Source organism: Melospiza melodia, chromosome 4 (genome assembly GCF_035770615.1).
Source record: "Melospiza melodia melodia isolate bMelMel2 chromosome 4, bMelMel2.pri, whole genome shotgun sequence".
In the NCBI taxonomy this organism is placed as follows: Eukaryota; Metazoa; Chordata; class Aves; order Passeriformes; family Passerellidae; genus Melospiza; species Melospiza melodia.
The window spans coordinates 94,282,549-94,296,493 of record NC_086197.1 but is presented as its reverse complement, the minus strand read 5'-3'; the positions used below and the strand labels follow the sequence as shown (position 1 = coordinate 94,296,493).

The 13,945-nt window shown below is 35.6% G+C and overlaps 1 protein-coding gene across 5 annotated transcripts in view; it reads left to right on the top strand.

Annotated features, from left to right (window-relative positions):
* The window catches only part of PCLO (piccolo presynaptic cytomatrix protein), a 323,800-nt gene that overhangs the window by 244,828 nt on the left and 65,027 nt on the right, over nucleotides 1–13,945 (top strand). For 4 of the 5 annotated variants that reach the window (XM_063155629.1, XM_063155626.1, XM_063155628.1 and 1 more), the window contains exons 14-18: nucleotides 1,509–1,559; nucleotides 2,460–2,590; nucleotides 4,203–4,229; nucleotides 7,504–7,597; nucleotides 13,638–13,709. In XM_063155629.1, coding sequence (XP_063011699.1) covers nucleotides 1,509–1,559; nucleotides 2,460–2,590; nucleotides 4,203–4,229; nucleotides 7,504–7,597; nucleotides 13,638–13,709 — 375 coding nt within the window. The remainder of the gene's footprint in view (nucleotides 1–1,508; nucleotides 1,560–2,459; nucleotides 2,591–4,202; nucleotides 4,230–7,503; nucleotides 7,598–13,637; nucleotides 13,710–13,945) is intronic. The other variant, XM_063155627.1, reaches the window with a different exon arrangement.

The following is a 13,945-nucleotide window of genomic DNA, read 5'->3' as shown; positions in this document are numbered from 1 at the left end:
ATTTTAAAAGCTTTGTAAGGTACTAAGAGAAGCTGATTATAAAATTTTTCATGAGAATTATTTCTTGGATGCAAATGCATTTACAGACAAATCAAGTTTGATTTAGTTTTTGGGTTTTTTTTTTGTTTTGCTTTTTGTTTGTTTGTTTGTTTTTCTGGTAAATTTTGTGCATAAGGAAACAAGACTGTGAATATATCCATACAAGAGGCAGATTTGGGCTAGTTTTCTCCTGTGTTTTCATTGTGATAGTGTTTAGCTGGGATATTTCTGGTTAGTTCTCAGTCTGACTGATTGAGAGAATGTTTCTTCAACACAAACCTGAAAAGGTCAGTGCATCACCTTAACTTCATGCTGTGGTGCAGGAAATGTGGGCACTTCATTGGCCTAATTTAAAGCAGTTGATTTCCAACATCTTAAAAGAGCCTTGAAGGGTTTTCTTGGAGTGTTTGGCAGCACAAAAGAGACAGGTGGTTTTTACTCTTCTAGAAAAGTGATAGAAATACAAATTACATGGCATAATGTCCAGGCAGCTGCTCACATCTGGAGGAACAGGATGTGACAGCTTCAAGAGCAGTCTCCTGAGAGCAGTACGTTTGTCCTTGTTTGCACCATTTGTTTTCTGCTGCACCAACCAAAGAAGAAGATATGGAGAGAACACAAAAATATTCAAATCCTACTACTGAAACAGAGCTTTCTTGCTTGACGGATGGCTTGCAGATTAGAGGTTGTTCCAGAGTGTCTAGAGGCCACCAACATTGAGCAGAACAGCATATTTTTGTGAGTTCAGGATTCTAATCCAGTGGTGATATTATTTTCCACAAACAAACAGGAGGGGAAAAAATGGCAGAGAGAAATATTCAGGATGCTATTGCTTTTTGTCAAAAACTTAGACAAGTTTAATGATAATGGAGAGAGGAAAGCAAGGACAGAAAATTTAAATTTCATGTCACAGAAAGTATGGTGAGGAATTTAAAGTGTTGTAGCTGAATTGACTATCAGAAAACACAGAATAAAGTAAAAGACATTTTATGAGGTGACTTGCAATTGTGCAATCCACTTAATATACATCACTTAGTTTTAGTACCATTTTCACTCTTTTTACCCACTTTGACTAAACTCAGTTTTAATTAGAGTAACTTTTGCCTCTCTCTGCCTTCCTCACATTGACAGAAATATATTGCTGTGTTTATGTGGTATGGTCCTTTCTTTCCCTTGGCAGCATTCATGTTAGGCAGGGTTAATGCTATGTGGTTTTTTCTCCCCATGTCTCCTTGTCTGCTCAGACTGTAAATATTTGGTGTTAGAGTTGTTTGATTCTGTACCTGCATAAAAGCTGATCAAAATGGCTGGGCTGGGCTGGACTTTAAGTGCTGTTGAAATTTATAACCATTAGTTTTGACTGTAACAACTGGAGACAGTTTTTTAAAAAATTTGTGGCAATGCAGCAGTATAAGCCCCATCTGTTAAAAAAGTTAACTTTGAAAATCTATTTATTTTTAATCTGGCAGCCCACCGACACTACAAAGTCTGCTTCCCATCCAATCACTGGAGAAATACAGGTAAATGTGTAGTTTCTGCTGTGTAGATAGTTGTTGATACTGGCTGTGTTTTTCTTTGAAATAAGTTTGCACAAAAATATCTCCATAACTTATTTCTTATTCAACTCCAATCCCTTATTTCTTATTCAATTCCAATCCCTTTCTCTGATGTCACTAATGTAAGTCAGTGCTTGATTTTTGCACCCTTCTTTAATGTTGGATTATGAAATAAAACCAGTAGAATGGGAAATGCTGCTGTTCCCAAAGGGACTAAAAGTATAGTTAAATTCATTCTTATCCTTAATCTTTGGCCACTTATTGTGTTTTCTCCTTAGAAATTTCCAGTCTGTTTCCATTGAAGCAAGAATTGCTGTGGGTTTCTTGTACTGCAGTGTCTTTCCATGCCCTACCAAGTTTATGGTTATGCTACGTAAATTATGTAATTTTACTTTAGCCTTTTAAAACACTCAAAAAGAGAACAGCAGAAACAACTGAAGCCTAACTTCCTATAGATTTCTGGGGGACTTTCCCCCTTTGATTAACCTCTCTCTTTTATATTAGTACTAAGATTCTTTCCATAGTATTATAACATCCTTGTCAGACTTGGCCTCCAGGTAGATAGGATGTGTGTAATTAACACTAAATAAATTGGGCTATTGCTCAGAATAATATCAAGGGTTCAAATTTCCTTTGCTTTTTCCTGATTGGAATATGGGTGTTTCCATTTTTTTTCAAGATCCAGTATAATGATCTAGCATCTCATTCTAGTCAGGAGAGAGAGACTGAAACTTCTGGAATGTGTTTATTTGGAGGGAACATAGAGGTCTAAAACTCATTTTATTCAAAGGGTTTAGGAGATATTGAATCACTCAGAAACTGAAAGTAACAAATAACCCTACTGTGTTTTAATGCATTCAATAGCTTCAAATCAACTATGACAAACACCTTGGCAACCTTATCATCCACATCCTTCAGGCAAGAAACCTTGCTCCCAGAGACAACAATGGCTACTCAGACCCCTTTGTTAAAGTTTATCTTCTTCCAGGGAGAGGGTAAGTGTAGGACAAATTTTAACTTGAATTTTCTTTCAGTTTAGGTTTGCTACGTGGCATTAATAAACAGAACTAAGAGTTATTGCTATAGAAAATCCAGGTTCAACACCAGCAGAAATGGTGGATTTTTAATACAGAGTCAGATCCTATTCCCAGGAGAATATACATATTTTGCTAATGACCTTAGGAAAATTATGATTATTCCTGTAGGTATATGTTTGTGGTTCTTGTTGTGTTTCCTTTAAAAAATTAAAATACATGTAAAAATATTTAAAATAACAACAGTCTCAATGAAAATGTACTAAGTAGACACAATACTTCCTGTAATACAGCAAGCTGCATGTTAAGTCTAGCATGGAATGGTTGCTTCATCTCAAAACAATCTGAATTGATTTGCAAAAAAGCAAAATTAAAGTACCTGAGATAGATTTATGGTTGCAGTATAATAAAAAAGCCAAGAAATACTTGTCATAAAATAAATTTCTCCATCAGTATTTTATGGAGCTTTTTTTTTTAAAGAGTGAAGATATGGTTTTAGAAATACTGATAATTTTTTATTTAATACTATACAAGTCACTAGTCACTTTTTCACAGTTCATTGATTTTTTTGACTCTGTAATTACAAATAGCTCATTATTAGTTCTTTTAAAATATATGTTTCTGTATCAGCAGTATTATAATTATTCTTTTGCCCTAATGTTACAGAATGTCATATGCATATGGAGAATGCAAAGAATGCATGGTTATAATATTGCTGCTGACTTCAGTGACACAATGGATATATCTAAAAGAAGCTGATGTATCAGACTCTATATTGAAAAGACAGATTTGTGGAAACTCCCCTGCTTGTGTAATAATGCTCATACTAAAAGACTCTTAGGATAGAGCAATGCAAATAAAAATCTGTACTTCTGTTCTACTCAGACTAACAGAAAAGTGGATGCTCAGGTCACAGCTCACCATGTGGCACATGGGCAAGCACCCATACGCAGGAGTGGTACAAATAAAGCCAAACATCTCCTTTTGTGGCTTGCTAATTCCAGCTATACAGTATTCAATATTGTTCAGTAGCACTGGGCCAAAAACTATTACTGAATGTAAGGGGAAGATGTGCTAAAGCTTGAGAAGTTTTTAAATGAACCTCAGGGTCTCATAAAATGTTTGTCAAATCACTCTTAGTGGGAATTTTGCAGGTACATTCACTGATATGGAAATAAGACTTTGAACTAAGGCACGTTCATCCTATAACATATCAGTTTAAACTTGTTGCCAAGTTATGAAGAATTGGATATTAGTTTTGTTTGGGTTTATTGTTTTAAAGCATGCCACTGTTTTAGTTTTGCATGTAACTTAGGCCTTTAGGGAATAATGAAAATTAAGAGCTTCTTAAAAGTCCCTGACTTTTTTGGAAAGTAGGAACTTGGGTTGCTACTGAATAACTTTAATTTGTAGTTAAATCCATACTAGACTTTTTATTCTTCCTAATACCTCTATTTTCTTTGATTCTGATACTAGAAACTACTCATTATTCATGTTTTCTTCCATCTCTGTTCTCACTTTCTCTTACGCTGCTTCCTCTGTGTTCCTAACTCTGTAAATTCTGGATGTGCAGACAAGTCATGGTTGTCCAAAACGCCAGGTAGAGTCTACTATCTTCCAACTTTATTCTTTCATTGCCTGTATGCATGAATGAAACAGTGAGCCTGTGCACTGAACTACAGAGTTCTCGTGAGTTCTGATGGCATGAAACTGTGGTATGGTTTTGGTTTTCATTTACTAATTAGGTCATTTCAGGAACTGGGAACAAGTAGTTAAAGCTCCTTTGTGCAGTGTTATTCTGAGACCAAACTCTGACAAGAAGCAAAATGTCTTTTGAAGTCCAAAAGAATTTAATTCAGAGATATCTAAAACTTCATTCTCAGTCACTGAAATTTGAAAAATAATTAACTGTGAACCTGTATGCAGATTTTAAACAGTGTTACTGCCAAGAGAAACAGGTTCTTTTTGGTAAAGAAACTGAATATTTTTCTCTATTTGTCTTGCACAGTGTATAGATATTAAAGCCAGGTATAATTCTAGATAATTGCCCAGATAGATAATTAAATCTGCTTGACCATATAAGTGGTTATTTGTGGTAAACAAACTAAAAAATTAATCATTGAAATTAGGAGTGCTTTGTTTGTCCTGGAAACATAAGGCAAAGCTCAATTCTCAAGATATTCTTATATCAGCCCAGGCTAAGAACATAAATATTCCAACCCCGATTTTAAATTTGTTTAAAAGTAATACCCTGACTAAAAAAGTGAGCAGAATAATTTCAATAAACAGATTTCTATAATCTGTCTCTTTTTTAATTACTGAAATTATTCAATTAATATGTTAAAATTACACATTTCATATGTGTATTCTATTACACTTTTCAACACGGTTATTCTATTACGCTTTTTTCATCATACTTAATAAATTTTATTATATGTTAATAAATTATAATTCAGGAATCAAAGAGAAAAATATAAATAAAAGAAGTATGCTATTTGTATCTTTTCACACAGAAATACTCTTTGAATTTCAAATGCAAATTATTTCACAATCAGTGACATACCAGTGACTGGTTTAATGAATGCATTTTATAAACGCATCTTCATCTATTAATCTGGTAATTGTTGCTCTGTTAATTGTTGTGGGGAAGGTGCATCAGGGGTATGAACTTAATATGTTTGCCAGATCCTTCCCCTCAGAAGTCTAGAAAACCCCATCTCCATCCAGCTTAGCCTGGTTCTGCACCTCTGGAGGAGGTCAGGGTCTCCTGCCTCCCTCTGCAATGGACACAGACATAGACTACATGGGCGTGGGCTCAGCTCGCCCTTTATAGATCCAAATATTCCATGGACTTCACTGGAAATGTTTCGGAGCTGCCATGTTAACAGCAATTTCATCTTTTGCAAGCTCTGGAACTCAACACTGCATGAATCACCTTCTCACACACTTCAAAAGAGAATCAGAAACTTTGAGAAGGTGATGAAGTCCTACTATTGCAAAAGGAGATCCAAGAAAGGAAAGGGAATGTTGGTGTCGTTTTCTTGGCTGAGTGAGCAAAGGATTCTTTCCCACTTTCTTCAAGAAATGAAAGTAAATCAGTTCCCTGAAACCAGTAGGTCATGGGACATCTCAACAGGATGTTCTAGGCAGGGGATGATTTTCTCATACCAGAGAGTGGGAAAAGAAAGCTACTGAGGTGCTTTAGAATTTTAACTGCAATACTTAACACTTTTTACCATTGAAATCTCATTTCTAAATGGATTCAGATTCTGTATTTCAGTTTTCTTTCCAAGATATGCAAAGAAATAGCTTTGTGTGAGTTTCATTTTCATATGCTCTTGCCCCCCCTAAATTTTAAATCGCCCTTGCCATGCCATGCTATGGCTGATAGAACTCCCTGAACTCTGGAGAGCTTCTGCTTTCTTCTTGTAAGCAGAAGTGAACAGATACTTTGTTTAACCGGTCCCAAAACCTTTCACATTTTTCAATAAACCGAAAGACAGTGGATAGCAAGATGTCCAAGAAAATATGTGGAAATACATAGAATGACTAGAGAAAAAAATGAGAGGAAAAATAGCTACAAATCCCTTTCACTTCAAGATATCAGGCTAGCAGGCAGCTTGGATGGAGCCACCTCATTTTGGAGAATAAAGCCACCCTGCAAACCAGATTAATTAGATGGGATCACTGCACAGCAGAATTGAGTTTATAGAGTGAAACTGCTGGTGCTGAAGTCCCCACATCAACATATGTGTGCCAGTAATGCACATGTATCTTTCATATAACCATAAATCAGAACTGTTCCAACCTGGTACCAGCTGTGGTGCATCATTAGTGACTGGCTGATTAAATGTGTTCCTGAGTGATCCTTCTCAGTTAATCTCATATGAAAGGAATTAGTTCATTAGGTCTGGGACCATGCCACAGTGTGAACCAAAACAGTTAAATCAGAAGTGAGAATAGTACACTACCAAAAGTTATTGTAGGGGAGCCACAAAAGAGTCTAATATGACATATACAAGTTATGTTGTGCCATTTTGTCTTAGTGCTGGAAAACTGGGAACATTTTGTTTAGTAATAGAGGTAGCAGGTATATACAGAAAGAGTTTATTTTCCTTAAATCTTGTGGGTTTTTCAAAGTATTAAAAGATTCTCATGTTCTCCTACCCGGGCTTTTTAGTTTTCCATTAAAATTTATGCTAAAATAAAATTGGAACGAAAGCAAATCTAACATCAAAGCTCACAGAGCTAGATTAATCCATATTCTGTTTAAGAGTAGTGTATTGCTTTCTCAACACTCAGGAAATGTAAAGTACAATTTAAAGCATTAGTGAATTATTTTTAAAACAGATTATGCAGCCAAACCTTTGTTCTTGCCTATTGACATGAGAAAAAAAAAGTGATCCTGATGCACTTTTGATGTGTTTGTGAGATGGGATTCCTGTAATTAGAGATTGCAATCTATAAATATAATGAATTTGTGCTACTTTAAAGTGCTAATGGGATGGTCGTGGAAAAGAAATCAATGCATTATCACCTCAATTTAGAATCAGAGCCCAATACCTACAATGAGAGGACAAAGTCCTATGTGCATGTGCTGAGTGATGCTTTATCTTGAAATGGTTTAAGGCACAGCAAGCCTGCTGAAGAGTCGGGAGATGTTTTAAAAGACCATCTCATAAAAGCATACCAAAGAAAACATCCCAAAGGCTCTCACTGTCCTCTCGTAACCCTGAATTGCTGCAGAAACGAAAGATGCAGCTCTTTTCTTTTTCTGGTTTTTGGTTTATGGGTGTTTTGGGTTTCTTCTGTATTAGAGCTGAAAGAAACAAAAGCTCACTAATGTAATGTTTTGCTCCTTTGTTCAAATGCAGCGCTGAGTACAAGCGGAGAACCAAGTACATACAGAAAAGCCTGAATCCTGAGTGGAATCAGACAGTCATTTACAAAAATATCTCCGTGGAGCAGGTGCGTGACTGGTGCTGCTCCTCTGTGCTATTTGCTGCTTTATTGTCTGCATGGTCTGCAGTGCTCACTGTGAAGGGAGCAGTGCTACTGGCAATTCTCTGAAACCCTGTAAAATCTTACCAGATTTAGGAGAATTAGGGATTCTTTCCTTGCCTCTTATAGAGCGTCCTATGGAAATCCTATTCTCTTGCTCTTCTGCTCATTAACATGGCAATTTGTGGGGATTACACTCATAAGTACAGATGTGAGAAATTAAATAAATAAATTTAAATGATAATGGAATACATTAATAAGGTAATAAATTAAGACATACGTTTCTGAAGTAGATGCAGAAATCATAGTCACGCTTTGTTCCATCAGCCATGCAAGCTAACACAAACCACAGTGTCTACCATTTTTATTTTAAAAATATGTATAAAATGTAGATATGCATTTTTAGATTTATCACTAATTCCATTAATCACATGAAAAAAAATAGAAGATATTTGATTTCCTTGTCATAGAAAGATTTAACTCACATCTGGGAAGGATGTCTGCAGAGTCTTCTCTGTTTCTTGGTGTCTTCCTAACTCCAGCTGTGCTTCTGAAGCAGTGTGAAGCAATTGAGTGCTCTACTCCTCCATCTCTTCTCATAAAGGACTTTTAACCAATTTGAAAAAAGATATAATTGGCAAAATAATGATCAGTTAATTTTTTTTAGAATTATGAAGTATGTTTTATAGAGTATAGGATTTTAATGCAGTCCTGAATGTTCTGCCTTGCTTTCTGTTCTGTTCTTGATACTTTCAACTTCACTTTACACTGCCATTTCATCTTTCAGTACTTGTAAAAAAGCCCAGAATAACCAGGCTCTTGAGTGAATAGACTTCCCAATGCTTTTAATATTCTTCTCCATCACAACCCCAAGACCTCAATACAATCTTCCCAATTTAGAATTTGGGATTTCTTTCTTCTTGTCCAGTGAGAGGAACATAGATTAAAACACTCATTTTTGCATGGAACAAAACCCTTCCCAAAGAGGGAATTGCCTTGTTGCTCATGTAATCTACACATGTAGATTTAGTAGCAGTAGCTCAGATTTCCTTCAGAGGTGTCCTGTTGTAGGTAGTGGTTTATGAGATTTTCTTACTGCTTCATGCAGGCTTTTATAAATGGTAGCTATTTGACAATTAAACCACACTGATGTTTTCCTGGCTGCAATATAAACTCTAAGTTTGCTTCGTTTGACGAAAGGGTTTGGTAAGTCTTTAAATATTTCCAAATTCAGCTTTTCAGCTAAGAAAGATTCTTGTGTCTTCTTAATTTGCTTGGGAGTTCTGCTGTGACATTTCACAGAGCTGTTATTAAGAGTGCTGAGGTGTTGTAAATTCAGTGGCTGTTTGGTGCTTTGCAAACAGATAATGATATTAATGTAGGATTTCCCAGACACTAATTTTTATGACAAGAAAAAATCTTGTATCTTTAATGTCAGTTTTCAGACCATTATTTGATTAAACATGCCTTTAACTTGCATGTTGAATACTTTGCATTTTCGCTTTCTATTTGCAAATCCCCTTCTTTTGCCTTCCTCTGAGACTTTTATGTGGTGTTTATGTTTTCAAATGTGCAAACTTCATTTTAGAACCACATGTCTTTTATATTCAAGCATCTTGTCACACAGAACTGTGTGCAGAGAACACTGTTTCCTTCCATACTTTTCCATGACTTGTATTTACTGCTAAGCAGACAAACCATGCTATGACACCAGTGTGTGAGACTTTTCTCGTACGAAATTCCATGCCCTGCCTTAGAGAACCTACAGTGAAGCACATTTCTAAATCACAAATACTTCAATGCTGATGATGAGTGTCCTCTACAGTCTGAAGAACTCTCACCATGTAAGAGACCATCATTTGTACTCATAACGCTCACAAATCTGTATTTCAAAATAGTTACAGATAGAAATAGAAATACAAGTCAATAATTGCATTAGACTGAGAATGGGAGTTCTGTGCACCAAACAAGTAAAACACAGAGTTAACAGTCACATTCAAACATAAATTCATGAATTTTTATAAACAGCATTTCTTCAAAGAAATATTTCCTTTCCCCCATGCTTTTTTCTCTCCATCAGAACAAGCATTGCTTGCAGACAGCAAATAAGCATTATCAAATATTTCCTAATATAGTTCTTTTAACGTCACTGTCTAGACTTTAGCTGGTTGTACAATTTTTTATTTTCCCTTTCTCTTTCATAAAATAGTTGAAATTAAAGTGAAAATAATTATGGGAAACAGATCACTCTTTGAAAGGAAACAGACTTTTTCAAGGTCAGAATGATTAGTTTTATCACATATATAGCAAATTTTGCTTTGACAGTTGCAGAAAAAATAAACTGTGAATATTTAGTAATTTAAGGGTTTTGTTAAGGAATAAAGTAGAAATAATTAAAATTTGAGAGGAAGGCTGAGTACAATATTACAAATGTTGTGCAGTAATTGCTAACTCAAGTCCAATACCTACTCAGGGCAAGAAAGAAAGCATTAGAATGATTTAAGGAGAAGATGATAAAAGATGTAAGTTCTTTTGCTGGTGACACGATTGGTATACTGTATGACCACGCTGTAAGCTGTGACTTTCTTTGCCTCAGCTTCTTACTTGCCAGAAAGCAAATAAAAGCATTTACTTATATGAAATAATTCCACAAAGCAAATAGTTTTGCTGTCACTTATGTCTGTAATTTGAAGGTAATATATTTAGAAAGAGTAATATTTTCAAAATCTTTGAGTGATGTGGAAGCTTATGTCTTATTTCCAAAAGTAAGGAAATCTTTTTTATGAATCAGTAAGGTATTGGTATTTAAATCTTACTTAATATCTAGGACAAAAGAAAGTAAGTTCCTAAGTGACCTATAAAAAGCCTTTTTGTACTCCCGTGTACCAAAGTACATAAATACAGAGAACAATAAAATGTTAAATATGAATGTAAGAAAAATAACTGTAATGGATTAGCTAATACATTAATTTTTACTCATCAAACATCCTGACTGAAATTACAGTATTTTGTATTATTTCTGAAGTAAATATAGTAGTATGCTTTTAACATAGAGGAAAGAACTAGCGGCATTGAAATTATTTCTTTCCTAAGGCAAATCCTAGTATGAAATTTTCAAGGAATATGTGTTGAATATTTTAATTAGTGCATATTTAGCTACACAGGCAGACACTATCCATATTATCCAGACATTTACAATGAGGAACAAGCCCTTCTGTACCTGTGGGGTTGGTTATGCCTTCCAAAAGAGACATATTTTTCACATTGGCTGTTTCTGCCAATTCCTTCATTTTCTTTAAAATATGGCTGTCCCTATTCAGCCTAAAGCTAACTGGAGTTCACATGCAGTAATGTGCTTCTAGGTGGATTTCTATTTATTTTATTTTATTGCTGTTTTTTTTTTTTTTTTTTTCCCACAATTCTAAGACTGAAATTGTTTGGTAGCACTTTTTTCAGAGTATGTTTGGGGCTCAGATGACATTCCCAATATGTGGAAACTGTGTTCCTTCTTTTTTGTGGCGCTCATTTTCCTGTTGGTGCATTGCCCGTTGCAGAAAGCCATGGTCAGACAGATAGAGGGTTCAGTACTGCTGTCTGTCATATTCCTGATGAGCATCAGAACTTCAGGATTCACATCCTAAAACTGATTTATGAAAGGCAGAGCCCTTATGCAGTAAGGCAGAACTGGGATGGTGAAATGGCTGCTTTTAAAACCATCAGCCATTTAGTGCCCTTTGCCACCATGGTGGCACACAGTTAAATCTTCAGAGAAGCAAATTCGCCTCTGCTTTGAAACTCGTTTCATGCACTCTGCCTCACAAAGGTCTTTCCATGGTTTTTCATTGTCATAATATTTTATAAAAGCTTTATTAAACTAAAAGGCTTAAAATAGATTTTGAAAAGTATAGAGTACTGTAAGTTTTCATCACAATTTTATTATCACATTATTGCAAAGAAGCTAGCAAAGCATGGCTCCAGTCACTTGAAAATCTTGTCTTTTTCCCCTTTCTGCCAAAAATTCTTCAAACCTTAGGGTTTTTTCCCCCATTTCCTGCAACTATACATTTTTCTCTCTGTCCTTGCACAGTCATCAAGAAGAAATCTCCTCTCAAAATAGCAACAAGTGTGACAATTTATTTCTGAAGAGTATTTTTGCTATCTCTTTTAAATGGTAAAAATACATATACGTAATATAGTACCTGGCAGAAAATTGTATCATCCAGGAAGCCAAAAGCATCATGGACCAATGGTTGCTCAGCTCACTTTTTCAGGTTATTTTTCATGTTGCAGTTTCAATACTGTCTTGGAACAGCAAAGAAAAGGTATTTTATTCAGTCAAGGAAATCAGCTTTAGAAATAATAGATAATAAATTTTCAAAAAAATAATCTTTTTGTTCATTCTTGCAGGATATTTCTTAAACGAATGCTTAAGAAGAATATTGCTTAATTATGTAGGAATAAAACAGGAAAATAAAAGAATTGCTCTCAAATATTTTTTTTTAAATCTTAGGTATCAAGTCGTGCTGTTGTGTGCTTAAAAAGTACATTGTTGATGCTAGAAATAGTTTAATTCCCCTTTGTGTGGGTTTTCCAGGATATGCTGATTTAAATTTTCTTTTCATAGACATTGGCTTTGCATAGTTGTGCATTTTTCCAAAGTTGGCTGGGAGCAGATGATATTCTGAATACATAATGATGAGATTAAATTATCACTTAAAGGCAATTGCAGGTTGCTAGGAACTGTTTTAGTCTGGATGAAGAGAAGGGGCAATGGGGGGAAATTGATGATTGTAATAACAGCAATGTTGTGGGTTCGATCCTGGGTGCACAGACCATCCACTCCAGAGTTGCACTCAATGATCCTTGTGAGTCATTCTAAACTCAGAATATTCTGTGGTTCTGTAAATAGCCAAGAGTGCTTTCATTGCAAGTATATGCAATATGTACAATGACTGGCGTAGGTTATCATTTTGAGCAATGATCCTTTGCTGTCCCTCTGTGACCAGCAGCCAATTAACAGAGCAGTGAGTGACAGGTTGCTTCTGTTAGGATGATAACCTCAACTATCACATAAGAATTCATCTGAATTCTTTAATTCAAGTATGTGAAGAGTCCTCTTTTCCTCACTAATGCTTCCATTCTTCATTTGTAACTTCTCAGCCCGGCTTTGCAGACACCCTACAACCGGCAGGATTTTCTTTCAAGCCACATGAATTTATTACTGCCTTTGCAGCCACCTAATAGCCTTTTGTCCTAGCACACAAAATCAGTAATCAATCCTGCCCCTACATGTCCTCAGAGACCCCTGGAAAAATGCTCAGGTCAGTCCTTACAATAAGGTCAACTGCTTTGGTCAACAGTTTCTCTGTCTTGTGCTCTCTTGTCATATAAAGATCACTTGTTTCTTACTGTGCCCTACAGAAGAGTGCTTGACACAGCTACCATGCCTAACAAGATCTGCAGATAATGGGTTTTGACAGCTGCCATCAATACCCAACAGTACAACTAGTCTGCATGCCTGGATCACTTGCAGAATCTCACTGACTACACTGAATTCTGCAGGCATTAAAGCCTGCTCTTCACAGATGAGGTTATGTAAATAGGGTGTTTGATATCATACATTTGAAATTCACACTCAAATGCACTTCAGGCAGATGTCTGCGTTCAGGCAGATCTGGTGATGAGAAAAGCTGAAGGAACAAAAAAAATGGGGCCTTAAAAATCAGTTTGACTCTTGTAGTGGACATAAATTCTGCCCAAAACAACTTGTGGGAATTCCTAAAATAGGGCCAAGCCCATCTGGCTTGATAACAAATAATAGTGCCAAATTATTTTTATCAGAACAAGGCTGATGAAATGGTGAAAATTACCATGAAAATACCTTATCCTATGAAAAAGGATAAGATATTTTCATGGTAAGGAAGAAAGAGGAAATAATCTGTAGAAACCACCAGAAAGACTTGATCTGAAGTTTATGAATTTAATTATCATTTTCCTTGAATTGCAGCTGAAAAAGAAAACACTGGAAGTGACTGTGTGGGATTATGATAGATTTTCCTCAAATGACTTCCTCGGTGAAGTGAGTACCTTATTTCTTCCTCTCTACTAGTAATAACTGCAGGCTGTTATGTGGAGACTGTTCTCTTTCATGGTACACGTGTTAAGTAAAACTGTTTTTTACATCCCAGTTTTACTGTTGTCTTCTTAACAAATGGTCATGATTTCTTTAATTTAGACATGAAAGATAAATCCCTTTCATCTTGATTAACTGGGAGCAAGCTAATTTAGGACCCAACAAACTGTTAATTTGCAAAA